We start from the raw sequence: 24,845 nt of genomic DNA on the forward strand, positions 1-24,845 counted from the left end.
GAGCAGTGAATAGAATTATCAGAATTCTCCAAAAGCCAAGGACCACGTGTGAAGCATGGCAGAAAGATCTGGAATCAGCTGATACAATTCATTCAATGAAAACAATAAATAATAAACATGTCCTGTATGCCTGACTCTACTGTTGAACAAAACGCATGTTATAGGGCGTTTGAAGTATGCTTAACAACATTAAGACAATTGAAATGCTGGAGAATATACTGGGAGACCAAACCATGTTTGTATGTGAAAAGGCACTGGATATCACACCAAAAGCACCATATCCATGGCTGTAATTACCACTAGGTAAAATGGTGGCTGCTGGGTGTTGGTGGAGCAGGCATTGGGCATATTGCCAAGGGATGGTCCATATTAGGTAGTTATGGCAGTAGACAAGGGCCCAACACGTCCAAGGAAAGGGAGCATGGCTGGCTGCAGCTGCTCTGTCTCCCACTGCAGTGAACCATGCAGCACTTGGTAAACTCTGATCTCCCCTTGTCTACATTACACCAGGAGAGTACTCCTGTTGGGTGTTAGAGGAGTGGGGAGAGCTCAAAGTGCAAAACAAATAAGGGTTGTGTAGGCCCTTTCCCTCCTGTAACAGATTCATTTTTAGCTATACTCCATTCTCTCTCCTTAAGTGTGCAGCCATTTAGCATTTAAGGTGAGTGGATGTATGAATGTGTTACCTGTAAGTGTGCATGATGTGTGTGTGTGTGTATGTAACCCATGTATTTATGTATATAATAATCTATGCATATGTGATTCTATATGTAAACTGTATGTGCATAATGTGCCTCTAAAGCCAGCAAGATCTTGTCATGTATCAAAAGTGGTATGGACTCTCGGGATAGGGATGTAATATTACCACTGTACAAGGCATTGGTTCAGCCTCACCTGGAATATGCTGTCCAGTTCTGGGCACCAGTCCATAAAAAGGATGCCCCGGAGCTGGAGAGGGTTCAACGTAGAGCCCCAAAAATGATAATGATATGGAGGGTCTTGGTTATGAGGAAAGATTAAAACGACTGGATTTATTTAGTCTGGAAAAGTGACGACTGCGAGGGGACATGATTAATTTATATAAATATATGAAAGGTCCATACAAAAAATATGGTGGCAATTTGTTCCAGATTAAATCAAATCAAAAGACGAGGGGGCACTGTCTCCGTCTGGAGAAATCAAGGTTTATTCACCAGAGGGGACAGGGCTTTTTTACTATGAGAACTGTCAATCTGTGGAATAGCCTGCCTCAGGCGCTAGTCACAGCAGGGGCAGCAGAGAGCTTCAGGAAGGATGTAGATGCCTTTTTACACTTAAATAACATTGATGGCTATGTTATATAGAATTGTTTCCCCTAAATCCCTTCATCATGCAATCCCTTCCCTTCTTTGGTTGAACTTGATGGACAAGTGTACTATGATACTATGAAAATTGGAGAACAATGTATGAATTTCTTGATTTCAATTGTAGTCTCCTTTGATCAACATTTGATGGATTCCTGTAAGGGGTGTACCATGCTACTAAAGCAGTGTTTTACATATTTACCAAAGTATATTTCCATATAAAACCTTTATTTTGCAAAAAATGTGATAATCTTAATTAGAGAACAGCAATGACTGTAGAACAGAGTAAGATTATAATTACATTTTCTGCAGGTTACAACAATCGCCACTCAGTAGGAAGTGTACAGGCCTTTGCTTTCAATGATTTCAGAACATGTGTAAGCCTACCTAAACTCTGCCTTGAGAAGCCATTTGTCAAACCCCATGGACTTCTTTGAAGCCTTAAGCGTCCTTTTTGAGAGGGTATTTAGTGGCATGGAAAAATGTCATCTTTCTACTCTTGCTGTCTACCTGCCTGGCTTCCATGATGTTGCCTGCTGTTCATCATATTCATTGCAATGACTGAACTTGCTGCTGCCATACCTTGGCCACAATCATGGTATTGCTGCCATCTGCACCTGTTGCCGCTGACATGCAAAAGCCAAAATTCTGCCACCTGCACTCGCTCTATTGCTGTCATGCTATGGCCACAACCATGGCATTGCTGCCATCCGCACCTGTTGCTGTCATTCCACATCCACAATGATGCCGTCTGCAGCTGCTGCTGCCGCAATGCCATGACCACAATCATGGCATTGCTGCCTACTGCAGCTGTCATACCACATAGCAGTTGCTTTTGTTGCCGCCAACACCACTACCACCATTGCTGGTACCTCCCTACTGAATCCTTCCTAGACAGAAAATCAGTAAAAAAATGGTGGGTTGTACCGAATTTAGCAGATTTGGCACACACAACCACCAAAACCAAACAGCTGCCTTTGTTCTTGCTTCAGGTTCATGATCAGGGAAAATGTGGCAAGGTGGTTAATTGACTGCTGATTGGCCAGATGGGACATGTGACACTGCTGGTTACTGCTCTTCATAGCGTCAGACAGGAAGAGACTTCCAAAAATCCAATGACTGCCCTTTTCAGGCACTTGGGTAGGGACAGGTGGAAATCTGTTAAAATTGCCCTGTTTAGGGCGCTTTAAAGAAATGCATTAAAAGGATTCTCCAATGACAAATATTGACCTTACTATACTTTATCTCCCCACACTTATCACTTCACTAATTCACTGTCATTAAATCTTCGCCCCCTTTTCATGAAATCAAGTTATTCCTGTGCATTGCCAGCTCCTTCACATTTATAGTTTACACAGACTTGTATACTTTCTCTCCATTAAGGCATGAGCAGTCAGCTCATTGTTCCTTGCTGTAGGGGTGTGGCTGCACATTCTTCTGTGTGAAGAAGCTATGCTGACCAGGGGGATTGTGGGAGATGTAGTCTTTGGGCAGAGTGGGGCAGCCATCTTGGAGTGATGCAGCTGCAGCAGTGAGCTGTGAAGTGAAAAGTGAAGGAAAACAAAGCAGACAGTCCAGGGTGGTGAGATAAGGTTGTGAAACTATAATATAAGCAAAAGAACTGGCCAGTTTAAAAAAAAAAAGTACATTTAGTGACTGGAAAACCCTTTTAAACTACTGATGCTACAGTGCCGGGCCAGTCTTGGTGATATCAGCATTGACATATGTGTATATTAGAGTGAAATTGAACAGATTGGACTACCCATATTGGGAATGTATCATTCCCATCATCAGGTCCAGATGCTAGGTCCAGAATTTATAAGTTGCATGCAAAAGTATAAATATACAAAAAATATAGATTTTTATTTATAACACTCAAAATGGATGTAAAATGTAGTTAGTAAGGGCTAGAGAGCTGAAAAATGGAGGGAATAACATGGCAGTTACTCTGGCCAAAACGTTCCAGGGTAGGTACTTTAAATAACATAAGTTAATAAATAATAACATAGGTGTAAGTTAACACTAGTTAACAATACTTGTACACTAGTAGTATAAAGTAACACTGACACAATTGCAAACTATCCAAATAAATTAGTTAATTTCCCAGCCCTACATCACATTTGCCCTTCCCTTAGTGTTTTATTTCCCCTCACAAATGTGAAATGTGTCCTTCTGTCTAATCAAAATGAGTATTTTGTCAAATGTGCCACCCTTTCCTTTACTTTTGAAAAATGTATTTTTTTTTTTTATCGTGAGTAACAGTCACATGCCTTATCTGAGACTCATTTGAGGTGGAATACAATTCAGTTTTTTTATACCATTTTATTTAAAGTGCTCAGAAGAATTACAAAAACTTCACAGAGAAAGGTATTGAAGAGGATGAGATTTGTAGTTCACATAAACAGATTTTAACTAACAGGTAAAGTTTTTTGTGAACTTTAATAAAAAAAAGAAAGATCCTGGAGTTTGTATATACATCCTGGTTCCGGGTCCCTCTTGACTTTAATTATTTAACTGTTTGCTTTGGCAGAATAAAAAAACTTATGATGCCTCGAGCAAAGTCATGCTAACTATGAAGCTCAAGTAAAGTCGTTAAAAAATATACACCAATATAAAAATTTCCATTGCAAACTATGCATGAACAAATGCCAAGTTATTTGTTTTCACAACAAACTCAAATTGTTTAACCCCTTAAAGGAAACCTACCACTTACAAGTGGTAGGTTTAGACACATATACATGGCACCAGCTCAGGGTGAGCTGGTGCCAGAGCATATTTTTGTTAGGGGAACAAAGCCCCTATCGCCGTTTTATAAGTTATATTAACTTATAACTCGGCGCACCGCACTTGGGCACGGCGCACCATGCGCGTGCCCGTGCGTGCGCCGGATTCTAAAGTGCTGGAGAGCCGGTGACGTCACCGAGTTCTCCGGCACACGCGCGCCTGCGCAACTTAGCACGGGGAAACAGGCCGTGCTAAGTTGCGCAGGCGCGCGTGTGCCTGAGAGATCGGTGACGTCACCGGCTCTCCAGCACTTTAGAATCCGGCGCACGCACGGGCATGTGCATGGTGCGCCGTGCCCAAGTGCGGTGCGCCGAGTTATAAGTTAATATAACTTATAAAACGGCGATAGGGGTTTTGTTCCCCTAACAAAAATATGCTCTGGCACCAGCTCACCCTGAGCTGGTGCCATGTATATGTGTCTAAACCTACCACTTTTAAGTGGTAGGTTTCCTTTAAGGACGCAGCCATTTTGTAGCTTAAGGCTCAGTCCCATTTTTTGGATTCTGACCTGCGTCTTTTTATATGGCTATAACTTTTGAACACTGTTACTTATCAAAGCGATTCTGAGATTGTTTTTTCCCCACATGTTGCGATTCATTTTAGTGGTAAATTTTGGCTAATAAGTTTTGCATTTATTTACAAAAAAATAGAAAAAATGATTTGCCATTTTCGAAATTAGAAATCATCGTGTTTTCAGGCAGATAGATTTACCACCTAAATAAATTGCTGAATATAATTTCCCATATGTCTAAAAATGATGAAAATGTAATGTCTGGATAATTTATTTTGACGTCGCACGGCTTACAAATCGAATATCGATTTTCTGTATTTTCTGAATTGACTATTTTGGGGATAAATACTGTTTTAAATGAAATTTTACATATTTAGCATCAAAACCCCCTATATAATCAATCCATTTTTAAATCTGCACCCCTCAAACTATCAGAAACAGCTTTTAGGAAGATTGTTAACCCCTTGAGATCTTCATAGTAATTGAATCAAAATGGAGGTGAAATTTAAAATGGTCAAATTTTGTCGGTTATACGTTCATTTAGCCCTAAAATTTACACATTTCCAAAAGATAAAAAGAGAAAACCCACCATACAATTTGTTATAAAATTTCTTCCGAGTGCAGAGACCCCCCACATGTGGGCGCACGCGAGGCGCAGAAGGGAAGGAGGGACCTGCAGCTGCCAGGATTTTAATTTCCTCATTGGCCCCTTTTGTAGGCTATAAAAACTTTTTTTGAGGTCACAAGTAGAAAAGCATCAATTCTGTGCTGGAATTTTAACTTTTTTATTTTTTTGTGTTCACTGTATAGTCCAATAATCATGTTATCTTTATTCTATGGGTCGATACAATTACGCGGATACCATACATGAATATTTTTTTTATGTTTTACTAAATTTGCCAAATAAAACCCTAATGTGGGGGGAAATCTATAATTTTTGCATTGCCGTCTTCCAAGTGGCATAACATTTTTACTTTTTTGGCTACAGAGATGGTTGATGACTTGTTTTTTGCGGGACATATTGTACTTTGCAACAGTATCATTCTGGAGTACATATGTTTTGTTGATCACATTTTATTGCATTTTTAGTGGGAATTATTAGGTAAAAATCATAATTTTTTGGCAGGTTCTTAACAGTTTTTTTACGACGTTCATCGTACGGGTTCAATAGTTATTTAATTTTATTCTATGGATTGTTACGGACACGGTGATACTATATATTTGGGGTTTGTGTTATGATTTAGACTTTTTTGAGTGTTATATGTCTCTTTATATGTTTTGGGGCTTATGGGCATTTTTTGTGATTTTATAAACGTATTTTATACACCTTCTTACTTGTTTCCACCCCTTCATGATCCCTTCATACACGTCTTGTTCTGGAAATTTGCACACCTAGCACCTCCCTAATTGTTCCTGCACCCCTTAAAAAACTGTTCCTTAATGTCTTGATACAGTGTGGCTTTGGAGTATGTGTCTTGTGGGGTATCTAGTAATTTTGCTGCCACTTCTTTTGCTACGTCAATGACTCGTGTCCTGAGGAAGTTATGTAACTGATTTTTTTCTGCAGTTCCTGTTCTGTGGCCCACCTAGGTTCTGATTCGTGCAGTAGGTCACCCACCGTTTTAATCCCCTTTGCTTTCCACGGTTGGTATAACACACTCTCCATCCCCAGAGTGAAATCTTTGAGACACCATAAGGGCATATATTTGGACAGTAGGAAAGGCAGATTATACAATTTCCTTACCTCCTTCCAGGCCACTAGTGTATCTCTCAGAACCACAGATTTTTTTAACTAGTGTAGGCCATCTTGCGTATGTTGTGTTGCGTATGTTGTGTGAAGGTCATATGGTGTTGCTAGGGCTTTTTCCAATCCATTGTTGAAGGACTTATTGGTGTCGTGGACCCAGTCAATCACATGGCGGAAGAAGCTAGCCAGATTATAGCCCCTGATATTGGGAAGATTCATCCCACCTTTTGTTTTGCACAGCATCATTTTGCAAGCCGCTATCCTCTGCCTTTTCCCCCACCATATAAATGTCTGAAAAGCCTTTGTCAGTTTATTTATGTCCGCATGTGTCAATGGTACGGGTATGGTCTGTAGTGGATAAAGTAGCCTGGGCAATGGTATCTACCTAGCATGGACAGGGGGAAGCTGTTGCCAATTGTTTAGTTCCGTCAATATCTTAGTGATGAGAGGAGGATAGTTCTTTGTGTATATTGAGTTTGATGTTTTTCCTATTTGTATGCCCAGGTACTTTAAGTGTGATGTAACTACTTGTATGCCTAGGTCCGGTGGTGGCCAGTTTTGTGCTTCTACCATTTGGTAGTAAATCTAGCAACTCGCTTTTGGTCACATTTATTCTAAATCCCGCAAATTTACCAAAGTCATCAATGTGCGTAAGGACTGTGCGTAGTTATTGAACTGGGTTGGGTCCGCAAACATAGCTAACTTAGCTATCTGATCTCCTACTTACAGGTCTGAATCCTTTAGGACCCTAGCAAGTGGCTCTAATACCAGGTCAAATAGCAACCGTGACAGCAGGCATCCCTGCCTCGTGCCTTTTTGGAGTTTAAAATGGGTCTGAGGAAGCATGGTGTATGTATTCATGCCTTGGGGTTATTATACAGGCCTTTCAATAGGGTGCAAAAGTTCCCTGCAAATCCAAGAGTGAAAGGCCGCCCACAGTCAGAGCCATCTGATATTGTCAAAAGCTTTTTCGGCATCTAACGCCACTAACACTGGATATTCGTCTGGCTGTGGGCAGAGCCTCACCCTATCTAGTACTGTTAAAACTTTTCTAATATTTGTCACTGTTGCTCTCCCTTTGATAAATCCTACTTGAGCCCTGCCTATTAGAGTTGGCATAAGGTATGAAAGTCTATCTGCCATAACTTTAGACTAAAGTTTTATGTCCTGGTCTATTAGGGAGATCAGTCTGTATGAGCCTGGGTTTAAGGGGTCCTTCCCTTCTTTGGGGAGTCACTTTATGTGCGCTGGGTAATATTTTGGCCTTCAGAGCTTTATAGAATTCCGCTGTGTATCCATCCTGCCTTAGTGCCTTTCCGTTTTTTAGTCTACCTATGGCTTTACTAAGTTCTTCCTCTGTAATGTCTGAGTTAAGGGTTTCTTTTTAGGCTGGGGTTAGTTTGGGAAGTCGAACCTTCAATAGATGTTGCTGTGCCTTCCCTTCCCTTGGCATAGTATGTTTTTAAAAGGGTGTTTATTTCTTTCGGCGAGGTGGTGATGTGTCCCGATGGGGTTTGGAGCAACAATATGTACGTCGCGGGATGCTTGCCTTTGGCTAACCTGGCCAATAGGCGCCCCGCTTTATTCCCGAAACTGAATAGTTATGCTTTAAAAGGCTGACGATAGAGTTCTTCCCTCCTATCCAGCCATAGGTCGTAGTTTGCTCTAGCCTCCTCCCATGCATCTTTGTTTGTCGGTGAGGTGTAATTAAGGAAAGACGTGTAGGCCTCCCATAGTATTGCACTAGCTTTAATATATTGCTTTTCTACTTTCTTTTTTAGAGTGGTTACATAGGCCATGAGTCGTCCCCTTATTACCGTTTTCACCAATGTCCAAAACTCCCCTGGTTCCCCTATGTGTGTTTCGTTGTCTGTAGCACGTTCCATCCACCACCCTTCTAGGAACTGTGTGAATGCGTCAGGTGGGGAAACGCCACAGTACATCTGTGCCTTTAGCATGGGTGAAGGGTGACCTGCACTGGGGCGTGGTCTGACACTACTAGATCTCCTATATCAGAGGTCAATAGGTGCTGGTGTGCTCTGTCTGAGAGTTTTATGTAGTCGATGCGTGACCAGCTGTCTTGAGAGTGCGACTAAAATGTAAAATCACGTTCGTCTGGGTGTTGGAGATGCCAAGTGTCATGTAGACTTGTGAGCTTAAGAAACTCGGGCAGGATTTGATCTGTCGTTCTTGCGGGATGTAGTGTTGTTTGCATATTAGATCGGTTACGCTTGTGGTCTTCAAATGGACAAAGTGTGGTGTTCAGGTCCCCCACTAGGATTTTGAATTTGGTGTTATCTCCTATGAGCGTGGTCGCTAACTAAGTGAAAAAGGTGCGGTTAGAATTATTAGGGCCATATACATTGTATACTGACCATATTTTCCCCCTTGAATTCAAATTTTATCCTCGCCCATCTACCCTCTGTGTCATGTAGTCTGTTGAGTATTTTCCCAGCTAAATTTTTATGGAGCAAGATCAATACCCTGGCTTCCCGTGTTGTGCTGGGGAGCCTATCACCTGTCCCACCCAGGAGTTTTTTGAGACAAGTGAAGTCTTCTGCCCCTAAGTGTGTTTCCTGGAGCAGTACAATGTTCGGATTGGATCTACCTAAATGCCTCAGAATTTTAGTGCGTTTATGTGGGGAACGTAAGCCTTTCACATTCCATGTTATAATGTGCATGTCTTATCTATATCATGTGGAAGTCATGGTATTGTGTTGTGTATTTATATGGTACAGTGTGGGCCGGTGGCGGGCTCCAGCCTCCTTCAATTGATTTAACAAGTTAGTCTTGCAATGCTTGTTAACCAGATACATCATTAAACAAGAAGGAGAATAACACAATTGATTCCAGAAGGCCTACCAAACATAGGTTGTTTCTTCTGGAACGATTCTCAATGTCGTCCAGTTCTTCAATGAGACGCTTTACTTCTAAGGTTACTTCCTCTAGCTTGCTCAGTGCTCCCTTATGAGTCTTCTGTGTGGGACACTCTGTGTTCTATCTCTGTCAGCTGATTCGCTTGTTGCATGAGGGACGGTATTTCTGCTTGCATGGAGGTCTCGAGAGCCTTCTGAATGTCGGGAGCCAACTTGGCCACCACCTCCGCTTCCAGGCTTTGGTAATTTAGAGTCAACGCTGTTGATGCATCTGCTTAAGTCCTAGTTCCCCCCTCATCTGGTGGGGCCTGGGGTTTGTCTTGAGAGGGCATTGCTTGTTTCTGTGCCAGTTCGGGTAGCTCTGTGTCACCGTAGAGTGAGTTTTTGTTGTTTTTGTGCACTCCGGAGTAGATATCTCTCAATACACTTCTTTGCTTTTGCTGACAAGGTGTATCAGAGGTGAGGTCGGTACTGCCTGGTGTATGTGTAGCAGCCCACCTTATTAGGGATGCGTGGGTAGCTGCCGCCCGGTCAAGACTGTCCTGATGAATGTGTAACAGTTTGCCGTCGTACTGTGCTTTCTGTCTTGCACGCAGGGGGTGAGAGGGGGATAGGGACTGTGCAGATATGCCACAGAGGTAAGCGAGCTCCTGACATTTTGTCAGCCCCCTTTAGCTGCTATGGGTCTTGTCTGCTTTGTTATGCCTCCTGGGATATGGGGCTTTAATCTCGCTGCTGTTACAGTGGTTCTGATCTGTAAAAAGGTAGTGGCTCTTCCCGCCAGTCCACCCGGGTTTGTTGCGGGTTTTGTGTGGCCAGTGCGGGAGCGCCCCAATCTCACTCCCTCACATCACTGTGCTGGAACCGGAAGTCCTAGTGGTCCCAGTAAGGTCATTCCTCAAAACCTTTCAAATATACGGTCACAAAAAAGTGGAATTAATATAATTATATGAGATACATACTGGCCACCAATTGTGTAAGTTCTCCTACTTAAAAAGATGAGATGCCTGTAATAGACATCATAGTTAAACCTCAACTATGAAATAATCACATTGTCTGATTTTTATTTGAAAATTATGGTGGAAAATGAGTATTTGGCAACAACAAAAGTTCATGTCAAAACTTTGTTATATATCCTTTGTTGGCAATGAGGTCAAAAAATTTCTGTAAGTCTTCACAAGGCTGGCACACACTGTTGCTGGTATGTTGGCCCATTTCTTCATTCGGATCTCCTGTGGTGAAGTGATGCTTTGGGGCTGTCACTGAACAACACAGACTTTTAACTCCCTCCAAAGGTTTTCTATGGAGTTGAGATGTGGAGACTGGCTAGGCCACTGTAGGACCTTAAAATGCCTCTTACGAAGCCACTCCTTTTATCTTCTTGAAGCTAAGTTTCATATTCAATGCCCTTGCTAATGGTAGGAGCTTTGCATTCAAAATCTCATGATACATGATACATCATGTAAATGAGTCAACCTGGCCCCTTTGCAGAGAAACAGCCCCAAAGCAGTATGTTGCCACCCTCATGCTTTACAGTAGTTATGGTTTAGATGCAACTCAACATTCACTCTCTTCCAAACACAATGGAGCACATTTACTAAGGGCTTTGCGCAACACTTTTCTTGACTGTGCACATTCTTCTGAGCTAAAACAGCTTGCACAGGTATTTAAGAAGTGTCTGCAGCGCTATTGTGTCACTTGCGACCTTTTTGTGGCGCAGTTGCATTGGCTTCCATGCGACACAAATTAGGGGGTGTGCCATCGGTCGATCCGATTGATTCAGTCCAAGCACTCTATTTTACATGCAAATTGTATAGCACGCCCTATATTAAAGGTGCACCACAAACAGTTGGTGAACTCTGTCGGGCCAGTGCGGGGTAGCGACAGATTCATGATTTCTGGTGCAGGAACTTAGTGAATAGCAACATTATACACGGAAATATGCCGACGTGGTTTCATCTGTCCATATGGCATTCCCCCAATACTCTTCTGGAACATTCAAATGCTCTCTAGCAAACTTCAGACAGGCCCAGATATGTGCTGGCTTAAGCAGGGGGACACATCTCGCACGGCAGGATATGAGTCCCCGGTTGCATAGTGTGTTACTGCTGGTAACCCTTGTTATGTTTGTGCGAGCTTTCTGTAGGTCATTCAGTAGTCCCCCCACCACAATGTGGTTCTGGGATTTTTGCTCACCGTTCTTCTGATCATTTTAATAGCACGGGTTGAGATCTTGTGTGGAGTCCCTGATTGAGGGAGATTATCAGTGGTCTTGTATGTCTTCCATTTTCTAATTAACTTTCCCACAGTTGATTTCTTCACACCAAGCTGGTTGCCTATTGCAGATTTAGTCTTCCAAGCCTGTTATAGGTTTACAATTTATTTTCTGGTGTCCTTCGACAGCTATTTGGTCTTCAACGTAGGGGAGTTTGGAGTGTGACTGTTTGAAATTGTCTTTCGGTGCCTTTTAATACTGATAACAAATTCAAACAGGCTCCATAATTCCACTTTTTCATCCTATGATATCAGTTACAGGCCTCTCTAATCTATTATATATTCAATAAATAATAAAGCAAGTAGAATACCGCAAGAACGCAAAATAGTTAATCAAATTTCAAGAGTTCATAAACTAGTAATTTAGCATCTAGTTTATATAGCTAAAACATTCTAAAGAAAAAATAAATATTAAAAAGTCAGTAGCTGCAAGCCTTGGCATATTCCCTAAATGGTCACTGGATACAAATGAATACAGACTATATTAAATATGCTAAAGGGTCCTTTTTTCACTACTGGTTTCATTCTTGTTATGCATTTACACATACCAATACACAAGAAAGTTTCAGACTTTCAGACTATTGTTTAAGATGGCTGAGAGATGGTGAGATCAAATGAATGTGGCAGAAGATCACACTGATGATGGTGATAGATTGCAAGATCATCTAAAATATAAATCTGAGTGTATGTGTGTATGTACAGTCATGGCCAAAAGTTTTGAGAATGATACTAATGTCAATTTTTACAAAGTCTACTGTATCAGGTTTTATAATGGCAATTTGCATATACTTCAGAATGTCATAAAGAGTGATCAGCTTAACAGCAATTAATTGCAAAGTCAATATTTGCCTAGAAAATGAACTTTTTCCCCAAAACACATTTTAACTTTATTGCAGGCCTGAGGACAGGGCTGGAGATCAATCTGTCATGATTAAGTAAGAATCCCACAACTGGACACTTTAAAAGGAGGCTGGTGCTTGACATCATTGTTTCTCTTCTGTTAACCATGGTTATCTCTAAAGAAACACTTGCAGTCATCATTGCTCTGCACAAAACTGACCTAACAGGGAAGAGTATCGCAGCTAGAAAGATTGCACCTCAGTCAACAATCTATCGCATCATCAGGGAATTCAAGGAGAGAGGTTCCATTGTTGCCAAAAAGGCTCCAGGGCGCCCAAGAAAGACCAGCAAGTGCCAGGACCATTTCTTAAAAGTGTTTCAGCTTCGGGATCGGGCTACCAGCAGTGCAGAGCTTGCTCAGCAATGGTAGCAGGCAGGTGTGAGTGCATCAAAACGCACTGTGAGGCAGAGACTCTTGGAGCAAAGCCTGTTGTCAAGGAGAGCAGCAAAGAAGCCACTTCTCTCCAGAAAAATCATAAGGGACAGACTACTATTCTGCAAAAGGTACAGGGAGTGGACTGCTGAGGACTGGGGTAAAGTCTCCCCTTTCCGATTGTTTGGAACATCTGGAAAACAGCTTGTTCGGAGAAGACAAGGTGAGTGATATCACCAGTCTTGTCTCATGCCAACTGTAAAGCATTCTGCAACCATTCATGTGTGGGTTTGCTTCTCAGCCAATGGAATCTGCTCTCTCACAGTCTTGCCTAAAAACACATCCATGAATAAAGAATGGTACCAGAATGTCCTCCAAGAGCAACCTCTCCCAACTGTCCAAGGGCAGTTTGGTGATCAACAATGCCTTTTTCAGCATGATGGAGCAGCTTGCCATAAAGCAAAGGTGATAACTAAATGGCTCAGGGAACAAAACATAGAGATTTTGGGTCCATGGCCTGGAAACTCCCCAGATCTTAATCCCATTGAGAACTTGTGGTCAATCATCAAGAGACGGGTGGCCAAACAAAAACCAACAAATTGTGACAAAATGCAAGCATTGATTGTGCAAGAATGGACTGCTATCAGTCAGGATTTGGCTCAGAAGTTGATTGAGAGCTGCCAGGGAGAATTGCAGAGGTCCTGAAGAAGAAGGGTCAACACTGCAAATATTGATTTGGTGCATTAACTCATACTGTCAATAAAAGCTTTTGTTACTCATAATATGATTGCACTTGTATTTCTGTATGTGATAAAAACATCTGACAAACAGACATAAAAACCAGGGGGCAACGGATGGTGTGAAAATATAATATTTGTGTCAATTTCAAAACTTTTGGCCATGATTGTATGTCTGTTAAAGGACTGTCACGTTTACAATCGCCAAATTTTGCACAGCCGCTCTCTATGACTCGGAGAACATCATAGACTCGGTTTTGAGCCGAAATTTTCACCCCACGCTTTCCAAAATGCAGCTGAGCCATGATTGGTTGCTGTTTTGCAACAGGTCATTAATATGAGCTCTGAGCTTTGATTGGTTACTATAGGCAATGAGTAAAATGTGAGGCAAGATGGCTAGGTATACAGAGATATATGGGGTAGGTTTATCAGAAATGTCAGAGGTAAAATTGTTCCAGTTGTCTATGGAAATCAATCAGAGATCAGATGTAATTTTATAAACCATTGTGGGAAAATGAAAGCTGACCTCTGATTGATTGCCATCGGCAACTAGAGCAGTTTTGCTCTTGGACGCTTCTGAGAAATCTCCCCATAGACAGTGGCAGTCGGAGACAGAGACAGTCACGAGAGTGGGCGTGTCGGAGTGGGCCAGTCACGGGAGTGGGCGTGTCGGAGCGGGCCAGTCACGGGAGTGGGCGTGTCGGAGCGGGCCAGTCACGGGAGTGGGCGTGTCGGAGCGGGCCAGTCACGGGAGTGGGCGTGTCGGAGCGGGCCAGTCACGGGAGTGGGCGTGTCGGAGAGGGCCAATAGATATATATAAAATAATTTTTGTTAACCCATTTTATTTTGTTATAGCTAAAAGAAGTTATTTACTACCCCAGAACTAGCGTCCGGAGCGACATATAGTATATTATAACGCTACATTCTGGTCTGATTTTTTTTGTGCACTTATAAATGTACTTAAAAGAATGCACTGTCGACCAAGGTCTGAGAGACCTTAGGTCTGCAATTTATAAACCCATGACAAATTTAGTTATAACTACCTGGTGTTAACAAGAGGATGGAGAGAAGACAGCAGGAGTCAGGAAGTCTCCAGAAAACAGCAAGGAATTAGTTGTGTATTAGTATGTGTGAATGCATAAGACAGTTTCAGATACAAGACTATTGTTTGAGATCACTGGGTCTTCTGGTACTGAGTTAAGCAGACATACCTGAGGATAAGAGAAATGAGTGATGTGAGATCAGGTGAAATTGATGGCAGAAGATGACAATGATGATGGATTGCAAGATCATATACCATAATGCAACATTCTGGTCTAATTCTTTGTGCACTAAAAGAATGCACTGATCTGTCTGTAATAAAAATATCCAGAATGATTCTCTGATGCACATTTTCTTCACAAGGTCACCATCTGTCATAGGTTTGAAACTTTTTCTGTGCCTTGCCACCCAAAATGTTAAAGAGGACCTGTCACCCCCAGAAAAATACCCCCACCAAATATATTCCCCCTAATCCTTTCCCCAGCCCCTTTACATTTATTTTTATTAAAATTTGTGTGTGCAAACTTAGCACGCCGCATCGCATAGAGCCGGCAGCGATTGCACAATACATGCACTACTGCTGGCGATTCTTACAGGTCCCTGACTGACAGGGACATGAAGGGGGTGTGTCGGCTGGCCCCCTCATCCAACCTCTTATTTGGTAAGAGGTCGGATCGATTAAAACTAAGTTTGTACACACAAATTTTAATAAAAATTTAATAAATATAAAGGGGCTGGGGACAGGATTAGGGGGAACATATTTGGTGGAGGTATTTTTCGGGGTTGACAGGTCCTCTTTAAGAATTTTTTTGTGTTTATAGAAAAACAAAAAATCTCCAACTACAGGGTTAAGCATATATGTAATCCAGTATCACTGCTCAAAGTTCGGAGGACCACAACACATCAAGATCATACCTATTAAACCTCCATAGAAGAGCACACACACATAAACTAAAGTCAATCATAGCTTTATTACAAAAATATCAGCAATAGCTAATACATCACAAAAGTACATCTGTTTTAAAAAAAAAAACATTAAAAGACACTAAAAACATGAGACAAAAACATGGACAGTGTGCAAAACCTGGAAAGGCAACCAATATAAATAACAATAGAGGCACTAGTATTTCTCCTCAGGGTACAAAAGCTGTAAACTAAAATAAAAGAAAGGTACTAATATCACTATATTCCAATGGTGAGTTCCAATATCACAAGTATGTACCTCCGACCACACACAATGTAAGGTTAACAAGTACCTACCAGACGCCATGTCAGCGAAACCAGTACACACTGTCCGACAGCCCAACGTGCGTTTCGCACCCTGCTTCGTCAGGAGGTGTGCGGATGGTGTGTAAGCTGGGCATTTTATCTAAAAATAGCAGGTGGACTAAATTACCGTAATCTGTGCTTGGAAATGGCAGAGAAGAGATCGTGGTCATTCCATTCCCGGCCATCAGCCGGATCACGAAATCCAAAATTGGTGGGAGAAGCGACAAATCTCCAGACATGCACACAGCACATTTACAGCGGCCATTTTGTAAGAGACCAATCAGACGTACAGACTTCGGCCACTTTGGTGTTGACCAAATTCATATACCAATGCATATAAATGGGATGTGACACGGATTGTGTAACATTAACAGATATATGCATAGTAAATAATAATAATCCCACTCCTATCCAATATATGATCATAATATTAATAACATACAAAAAATGTTTAATAACAAATCCTATTTTTATATATATTAAATATTATAATATTAATTATAATAATAATAATTATAATAATATTAATTATAATAATATAATGTTATATTATATAGATGTATTAAAATTGCTACATTTTTTTTCACCAAATTTCCATGAAAAAAAATTTCAAAAAGAATTCAACTAAAATGCAACATGTCAAGAAAAAGCTGTCTAAAAATAAACTGTCTAAAAATAAAGCCCTCCAAAGTTATGACTATAAGTCGTGACACGGGCAGATTTGAAAAATTGGCCTGTCTCCTAAAGGTGAAAATGAGCTGTGTCCTTAAGGGGTTAATTATTTGCTAAGGGAATTCATTGGTCAGTTTGTTGTTTATTTGAATGACATTTTGATTCCTCTTCAGAGATTAAGGGGGGCACTTATCATGACTGTGTGCAATGTGCTAAATTTCATGATTTTAACACCCCAGTGCCTGACGTGCTGAATATATCACGAGGCTATATATTAGGAGGCTAGTGTGCAGCCTGCACCAGGAACTTGCCACCTGCCAGCCTCAACCATGCTCTGCCCAGTCATCCCATTCTGGAGGGTGGGTGCCATCAAGTGACACTTCAACGTTGATTTGTGGTTGATGCCACCACACTGAGTCGTAAAAGAAACTTGATTTAATTAAGGAAAGGGAATGTGGCTCTCGACTTGGAACCTACAGTTGAAGGTTCCTTGGGGTAAACTGGCTGTTAGGTATATTGGTGTATTTCATAAGAGTCTGTTAAGAAAATACAGCCCTTCACTAAGAGTCCAAAGGATAAATCGATTTTATTTCCAAAGAAATATTGCATTGGCTCCAATTTTTTTAAATTTTGTGTTAAGAGCAAAAAGAGGAATGCAACCCACAATTAGCTATAACATTTCTACGGAATATGAAAATACTCAATACATGATCAGAAAGTAATGTAGGGGGCACATGGTAAGTCTATTCAGGGAAAGAGTGCAACTTGGCTTTTTACAGGGCAGATTTTGCTTCAGAGGGCCTATAATTTCACAACAGAGTAAAATCCATGGAATGACCCTTTTTAGAAACTACATGCGTCAATGAATTTAACAAGGGTTATAGTGAGCATTTTGACCACAGGTGCAGTAGTGTATTATAACTGTGGATATGCAGAGAAAAAGGGAGGGGGAAAATAGAAACAGCGCTACCTAGTGCAAGATTATCCTTGGTTAGTGCTGGGGTGCTCTTAAGTAAGAGGTGCTCTTGGGTGAGATTGGGTACTCACCTTTGCTGGTTGTGCTAGAGACAGGCACGACGCTGGGTCAGGCATATGTGATGAGTAACCGCTGCCGCGTCCCCACCCTCGCCCCAAGGTTGGGTAACAAGGGCGTATAGCAAATGGGATTGCTGAGGCATGAGGAGGTTGGCCTCGTGGCACAGTAGGTTCACACCCTCTGCTTCGTGACACATGCACTATAAACTGTGAAGTCTTGTATAGACAGGTGTATGACTTTTGTAATCAAGTCCAGTTTTATTTTTACATGTAAAGAGCTCTGTGAGGGCTTGTTTTCTGCATAACAAATTGCACTTCATAATGACAATATATATATTTGTTTTTACTGTTTTTAATTTTTATCACATCAGAGGGATACGTTAATAAATACAATATATCATCCTCACATATTTTATAAGTACATACAAAATTATACAATCACAAATCAAAACACAGAATTGAGTACAAATAACCTTTCGGTTACGGTCTTACGTAGACAATCTCCATCCCTTCTACCTACTAATCCCCTTCAACACTTTTTAACCCTTTCCACTTTTTCCCAACCCAACAAAACAAAAAAAAAAAAAACCTCTCTCTCTCTCTCCCCACTCTCTACCCCATCTACATCTCCCCCAACATCAGTCTCTCCTCCTGACAGAAATATGTAGTTGTCCAAGATCGCCATTTTCTCCTAATTGTAATTTTTACAGAGCCTTCAGCCAGTATAATATAGTTAACAATTCTTTCCCAGGATGCATCAAGAATAATTGTGCCAATCTATGAGCCAGGTTTTTTAACACCTTTCATCTATCTCTAATTGCGTTAATCCAAAGCTGATCATCCACAATCCCTATCTCCTCTGTCCAGCCACTCACAATTCTTCCTTTATTAGATGCTTCCTCTCCTTTGTACCAGTATCTCAGGAATAGCTTACTCTTGAGCATGACTCCCAAAGATCAGGGCCGGAGCTATGGGTAGGCAAAGTGGGCAATTGCCCAGGGCCCCTTAGGAGAGAATCTCTTCTTTCAAATGAATTTTTTTTCTAGGTGCCATGGATCCAGAGATATTCAGGTTTGAGGTGAGAATATCCGGTTCAATTTTTATACATAAAAATTACTCCAGACGGCAGTTTAACAGTTAATATCTCAGTTTTCCTGAGTTTTGGAAACATAGATTCATATAAAAGAGGAGACTCTCTTCTTTTATAGGAAAAAAGAAGTGAGGTTCTAAGTGTCAGAGATACAGCCCTCTGAAGTGTGCCCCCCCCCCTTCCAGATTCCTAGCCGGCAGCTGCAGGGAGAATTTGCTGCACACAGGAGCTGCTGCACCTCACAAATAATGGAAATATTCACTTTATATGTTACTACATTTTGAAGGGATAATATCAACTAATATTCATGTAAACTATCTAAGAACACACTCTCTTATTGCCTTTTATTTTGTGATATTTTATTTTTTTGTGTGAAAATTGACTGCTACAATGAACATTTGATCCTCTTCCCCTACATACTAACACCGCGACCCAGAACATGTCCATAAAGTTATATGTAACACCAAAAACGCACACATGAGCTTGGTTTATGGATATATAGTTATTTATTTGGGTTACCATTGTGTAAGGTAGCATACAATGATAGACCTGTGTGACGCTCAGTGCTAATTTTTTGCAAAAATTGTTTGGTGTTCCCTTTGCTGCATATCTTGGTGAATATACACATGTGGGGTATGTATGATCTCCTCACATCCTGCTGTTTTAGGAAAGTATATTTTCTTTATATAAGTATTCTGGATTTGTACATATTTTAGAGGAAATTTTGAATGTTGATTGCCAAATGCATTGCCTGGTTGTCTGCTTTCAAAATTATATAGGTTTTATGGCGCCTTTTACTTTTTAATCTGTTTTATTGCTATATTTTGTAGGTTGTGACTGTCTTAACATTTCTAGCTGAAAAGCAGATATTTAGTTAGTTTAGTTTTAGTGATATTATGTTGATTTATTCATGTGAACATATCAATAAGCGACATTTGTAAACCCTACACATGTCCATCTATTACATTTAGGAGATGTGAAGGTACATATTTTCTGTTCATTATATTTTTTGCCATCAAAGTCAAATTTTAAGTGTATTATATAAAATGTTTCAGTTTGAATCAAAATTGCATGACGGCTGACTTTGATTGGTCATAAAATAGTTTTATTTTGGGGCCCCACTTTTAGTTCTGCCCAAGGCCCCACTTTGCCTAGAACCGGCCCTACCAAAGATGATTTCAGCAATTCTAATCGAAGATATACACTATCATTTATATTACTCATGCCATTTATTGCATGCCACCAATAAGTCAACTGTACAAAGAATAATAACCTTTTTCTGATATCCCATATTCTCCCCTGAACTCCTGAAATGGCTTTAATTTCCCATCTGAAAGTAATTCGTAAATATAATTAACACCTTTCTCCAGCCAGAATTCAGCCTTAATATCTGGAACTTCCCAATTTTTATTTCCCCAAATTGGGGTATACCTAGTAATTCCCTTGTATCTTATTCTAGTCTTAAGATCTTCCCATATCCGACTCATCAGTTCCATTGTGGACCAGTTCCTTCTTTTCCTCTGATTTTTCCAAATGTCAGTTTTGAGTAAATCCAGAATATTATAATTATATCCCACTATTCCTGAGAGAAAGACATTCTTCAAAGGTTCCTTATCCCACAGAACTATATATTTAACATGAGCTTCAATAAAATAAGACCGCACATCTGTTAAATTAAATCTCCCTCTTAAGTCTTGGTTGTTTTCCTCTCCATACAAGGTCTGAAAGAAGGCTATCAACTATCTTAAAAAGTGAAAGGGGAAGTGGAAAATCCATATAAAATTTTTGGCGCTAACAACATCTTTATTAAGGCTATTCTTCGCATCAATTTCAATGGTAATTTTTTCCATATTTTTAACTTTTTCCTCAAGCAATTAATTACGGGGATACTATTTAAATTAACATATGCGAAACTTTTATCCCTAGGTATTTTACACTTCCTTCTTCTAGTATCTTATTTTTTCTGGGAAAACACCTTCAAACTTATCTAAGGGTAGACATACTGATTTATGCCAGTTTATACTTAACGCAGAAAACTGTCCGTATTTCCAGAATATTTCAAATACTCTATCAATTGAAGTATAGGACCCTATGTATAATAATATGTCATCCGCGTATTAATACATTTTTTTATATACGTTTCCTTGCCTGAAACCTGTAATCTGGGTATCTTGACTGATTTTACAGGCTAATGGCTCTACAGCTATCTCAAATAATAAGGGAGATAAAGGGCACCCCTGTCGAGACCCTCTACCCAAACTAAAGGATTCAGATATCATATCATTTACCAAAAGCCTTGCTGTTGCTCCTTTATATAGGAATTTTACCCATGAGATAAAGCATGGGGCAAAGGCCATTTTTTGTAATATTGCCCACAAAAAATTCCCTTCTAGTGTGTCGAAGGCTTTGGATGCGTCTAAAAACAATAACGATCATTGTTCGGGATTGGAGGGGATCACCTGCAGGTTTAAATACAGTCTACGTAAATTATCTAACGTGGGCATAAAACCTCTTTTATCTTCATGTATAATTTATCTAATATATTTTTAAAATCTTTCTGCCATAATTTTAGCAAGTAATTTATTATCCACGTTTATTAAAGAGATCGGGCGATATGAATCTACCAATCTATTATTCTTATCGGTTTAGGAACTAAACCTATTAACACCTCTTTCATTGAAGGGGGTAGGATCCCTTTAACCAATGAACTGTTGCAAACCTTAACTGAGACAATATTTCCTTTTTATACAAGATATAGAACTCTGCAGGGATCCCATCCAACCCCGGAGAACTGCCCCTTGCCAAACATTCCAATACCTCTTGTACCTCCAGTAATTTCAATATCCTTCTCTAGTGCACCTCTCCCTACCACTGAGAGTTCCGGTATATCTATCTCCATTTAATAATGTTTTATCTCATTCTGCATATAATTTGATTGGGAGGAATATAAGTTCTGATAATACTCACTAAAAATTCCAAGAATCTCCGCAGGGATCCCTGCATAATGACAATATTTATTATTCAATGTCATGCAATGGGAAGCTGGAAAAAAATTCTAGTGTTTTCTTGTGGGCTTGGAATGTACAGCTTTCACTGTGCGCCCCAAATGACATGTCTGCTTTATTCTTAGGGCCAGTGTAGTCACGGTGATAAAAAAAATTTGTATAGGTTCTATAATGTTTTCATACATTTACAAAAATTAAAACCTCCTGTATAAAAAAATTGGGGGGGATTTAGCCATTTTCTGGTGCTAATTACTTTTTTATACTTTGGTGTAAGGAGCTGTGAGGGACTTTTGATGATATTTGCAATACTACTATTTTTTGGACTGTACATCCTTTTAATCACTTTTTATTGAATATTTTTATATTTTTCAAAATGACAAAAAGTGCCATTTTCCATTTTTGGTGCTATTTTCCGTTACCAGGCTAAACGCAGTGAAAAACCATCATTATATGTTGATAGGGCATTTTTGAACGCTACGATACCTAGTATGTTTATTATTTTTACTGTTTATTTATATCAGTTCTAGGGAAAGGGGGGTGATTTAGAATTTTCATTTTTTTAAAATTATGTAATAATTTATGTAACTTTTTTTTTATTTTTACTATTTTACAGACCCCCTGGGGAACTTTAACCCAATACTGTATGCAGTACATGTGGATTTTCCAACTCATTTATTATGATGTGCAAATTGCGCATTGTAATGAAATAGTTGAAACAAGACAGCCTGAGGCTGTTATGGCGCTCCCCAATGATGACACCAAGATGGAGGTGTCATGTGCGCCCATTCGGTGCCATCTTATCGATGGGATAACACCCGCAATTGGTGATATCTAAGGAGTTAGGAAGGGGTTAATAAGTTACCAATACATTTGTCAAGATGGGTGCAGAGTGTACATTAATGAGCAAAAGTAAAATAACTCTTTTGATCTCAACCAATTGACTGCAATGAAGAGAGTTAAAAATGTAAAGGGGTCTGAATACTTTCCGACCCACTGTACACATATAGCATACATACATCACATATATAAAACAACACATATATATCACATATTCACATCCATACATTTATACAAATATAAACACATATGTATATACTCACTCTCAGGCAGCCTTCTTATCCCAGGTGGGTGTCAGAGGCCAAAGATCTCTCCCGGTAGCTGCTGATCACATGGAGTAAGTAGATGTCAAGTAGTAGAGAAAAGTTTCCAGTTCTGTCATTCTGCTGCCCCCCTCACCAACTTTTCTTATAAGAGCTGTCAACTCTGTTGTGCACTGTTTAATACATATTATGCTTTACTATGTTCAGCATAACATGTATATAATGATGCACATCCTCCATTCTGTAGTGTCTCGGGTCATCTGCTGGGGCCCCCTGACACTATGGGCCCCATAGCAGCTGCTATGGCTGCTACCCCTGTAGTTATGCACCTGCCCAGCTCTGTTATTCTTCTGTGATATGGCTAGCTGTGTTTCTCTCCAATAACTTAATTTGGCCCTTAATGTACCTGTGAGTTGTAGTTATGCAGCCAATGCAGGAAGAAGATGGTGGGGGTAGGAGGCAGATGAGCAAGACCAGAACCACAAAATGGAGGCACAATACTTTACCGTTACAGGCTCACTGGTTCATGTCCACTTTCCATTGTCCTGCACTCTTGTAGTTTGATTCCAAAACATAATATTCACAATTCCTAGCTGTGGGGTGTGTATCCTTTCAAATAAGTAACATGGTAGTCTCTTTTCTATATCTGGAGTAGTTATACCTACTAACTATACCAAAAATAACTGCATAAAACCGCAAAGGTAGAAATAATGAATTTTATTAAGTACATGAAATTTCCATAATGATTAGAATTTGACAAACTACATAGGAGCAACAAACAGACAGAAGATTACTTATTTTCCAGGTGTGAACATTATTAAGCTGATGAAGCCTTTCATATAGTAAATTGCTGAATCACAAAAAGACCAGATTCAGTCCCAGATACATGTGAAACTCAGCAATGAAAATCAAGATAGAGTAAGGTACTAAAAACCCTATACCAACCTGTGGTAGACAGGGATAATAGTGGGTATATATGATACCAAGATAAACCAGCAAGGGAACAACATTAAATTGCGTATACCTCTATCTGGGACTGAATCTGGTCTTTTTGTGATTTTTATTATGGAAATTTATTATTTTTACCATTGCGGTTTTATGCAGTTACTTTTGGTATAGTTTTATCTGTTGTAAAGGGTGGGAGCAGTAGGTCCAACTCGTTCACCTCTAAAAATTTATTGATGCATTATATCTGGAGTAGGGCCAAATCCAATAACTCACACTAACTATTACTCCTCTGACCTAGCTTATTTCCTCCCCTCTCCCAAGAGCACTCTCCTGCCCTAATCCGCTCACTCCCTCAGATTTATCTCAAATCTCCTCACTCTTTTCACAGACTGACTACACCTACTGATGTTTCTCTCAGCTGGATGTAGCTCCTCCTACATTCTGGAAACCTCTTCAGAACCAGTGAATCAGAATGTGGTACCCAATACTCCAGTTCTCAGCACAGCCTGCAATAACAAAAAGCAACCACTAATCAGCATTATACCCTTTGGTTCATTACATACATATGTTTATATTTTGCCTGTTTTAACATGTTTTTCTCTTTATTGTACAGTCAGAGTACCATTATGAATATACTGAATGCGACAGCAAAGGAACACGATGGCGCGTGGCTGTTCCTCATACTCCAGGACTCTGCACAGGACTGCCCGACCCAGTTAAAGGAACAGAATGTTGTAAGTTCATTGTGGTACAATAGTTTTATGTTGGTTATTTGTCTTTAAAGAGTTTAAATGTGTCACCTTTCCACATGTCTTGTGGAAAGTATTTTATTAGTAGGAGTCTGACCTCTGAGGTCCCTATGGACCACAAGCAAATACATAGTGAACACTTAGGTAAATATTGCTACTTAAATAATTTTTTCAACATAAACAATACACAGGATAAGAGTCAAAGAGGGTCAAACTGAGAACTGAACTGCTCAATAGTATGTAAGACTTCTGGGGTGTGTATGTCCCATAAAGTTTTTCCGTATTAAACCTATAAATCAAATGAGTGTGGGACCAGGGCGGCCCTTCCTTTTTATATACAATGCCCTCAAAATTTCTCATATCATAAAGAGTGCTCCCTCAAATTAATAAT

At 40.1% G+C, this 24,845-nt stretch overlaps 1 protein-coding gene across 5 annotated transcripts in view; it reads left to right on the top strand.

Annotated features, from left to right (window-relative positions):
* The window catches only part of ELAPOR1 (endosome-lysosome associated apoptosis and autophagy regulator 1), a 627,159-nt gene that overhangs the window by 15,552 nt on the left and 586,762 nt on the right, over positions 1-24,845 (top strand). For all 5 annotated transcript variants that reach the window (XR_011853280.1, XM_072137292.1, XM_072137294.1 and 2 more), the window contains exon 3: positions 24,319-24,439. Coding sequence is in view for 4 of the 5 variants with exons in the window: in XM_072137292.1 (XP_071993393.1) it covers positions 24,319-24,439 (121 nt within the window). In the remaining variant the exon portion in view is untranslated. The remainder of the gene's footprint in view (positions 1-24,318; positions 24,440-24,845) is intronic.

This window comes from Engystomops pustulosus, chromosome 2, assembly GCF_040894005.1.
Source record: "Engystomops pustulosus chromosome 2, aEngPut4.maternal, whole genome shotgun sequence".
NCBI classification, from domain to species: Eukaryota; Metazoa; Chordata; class Amphibia; order Anura; family Leptodactylidae; genus Engystomops; species Engystomops pustulosus.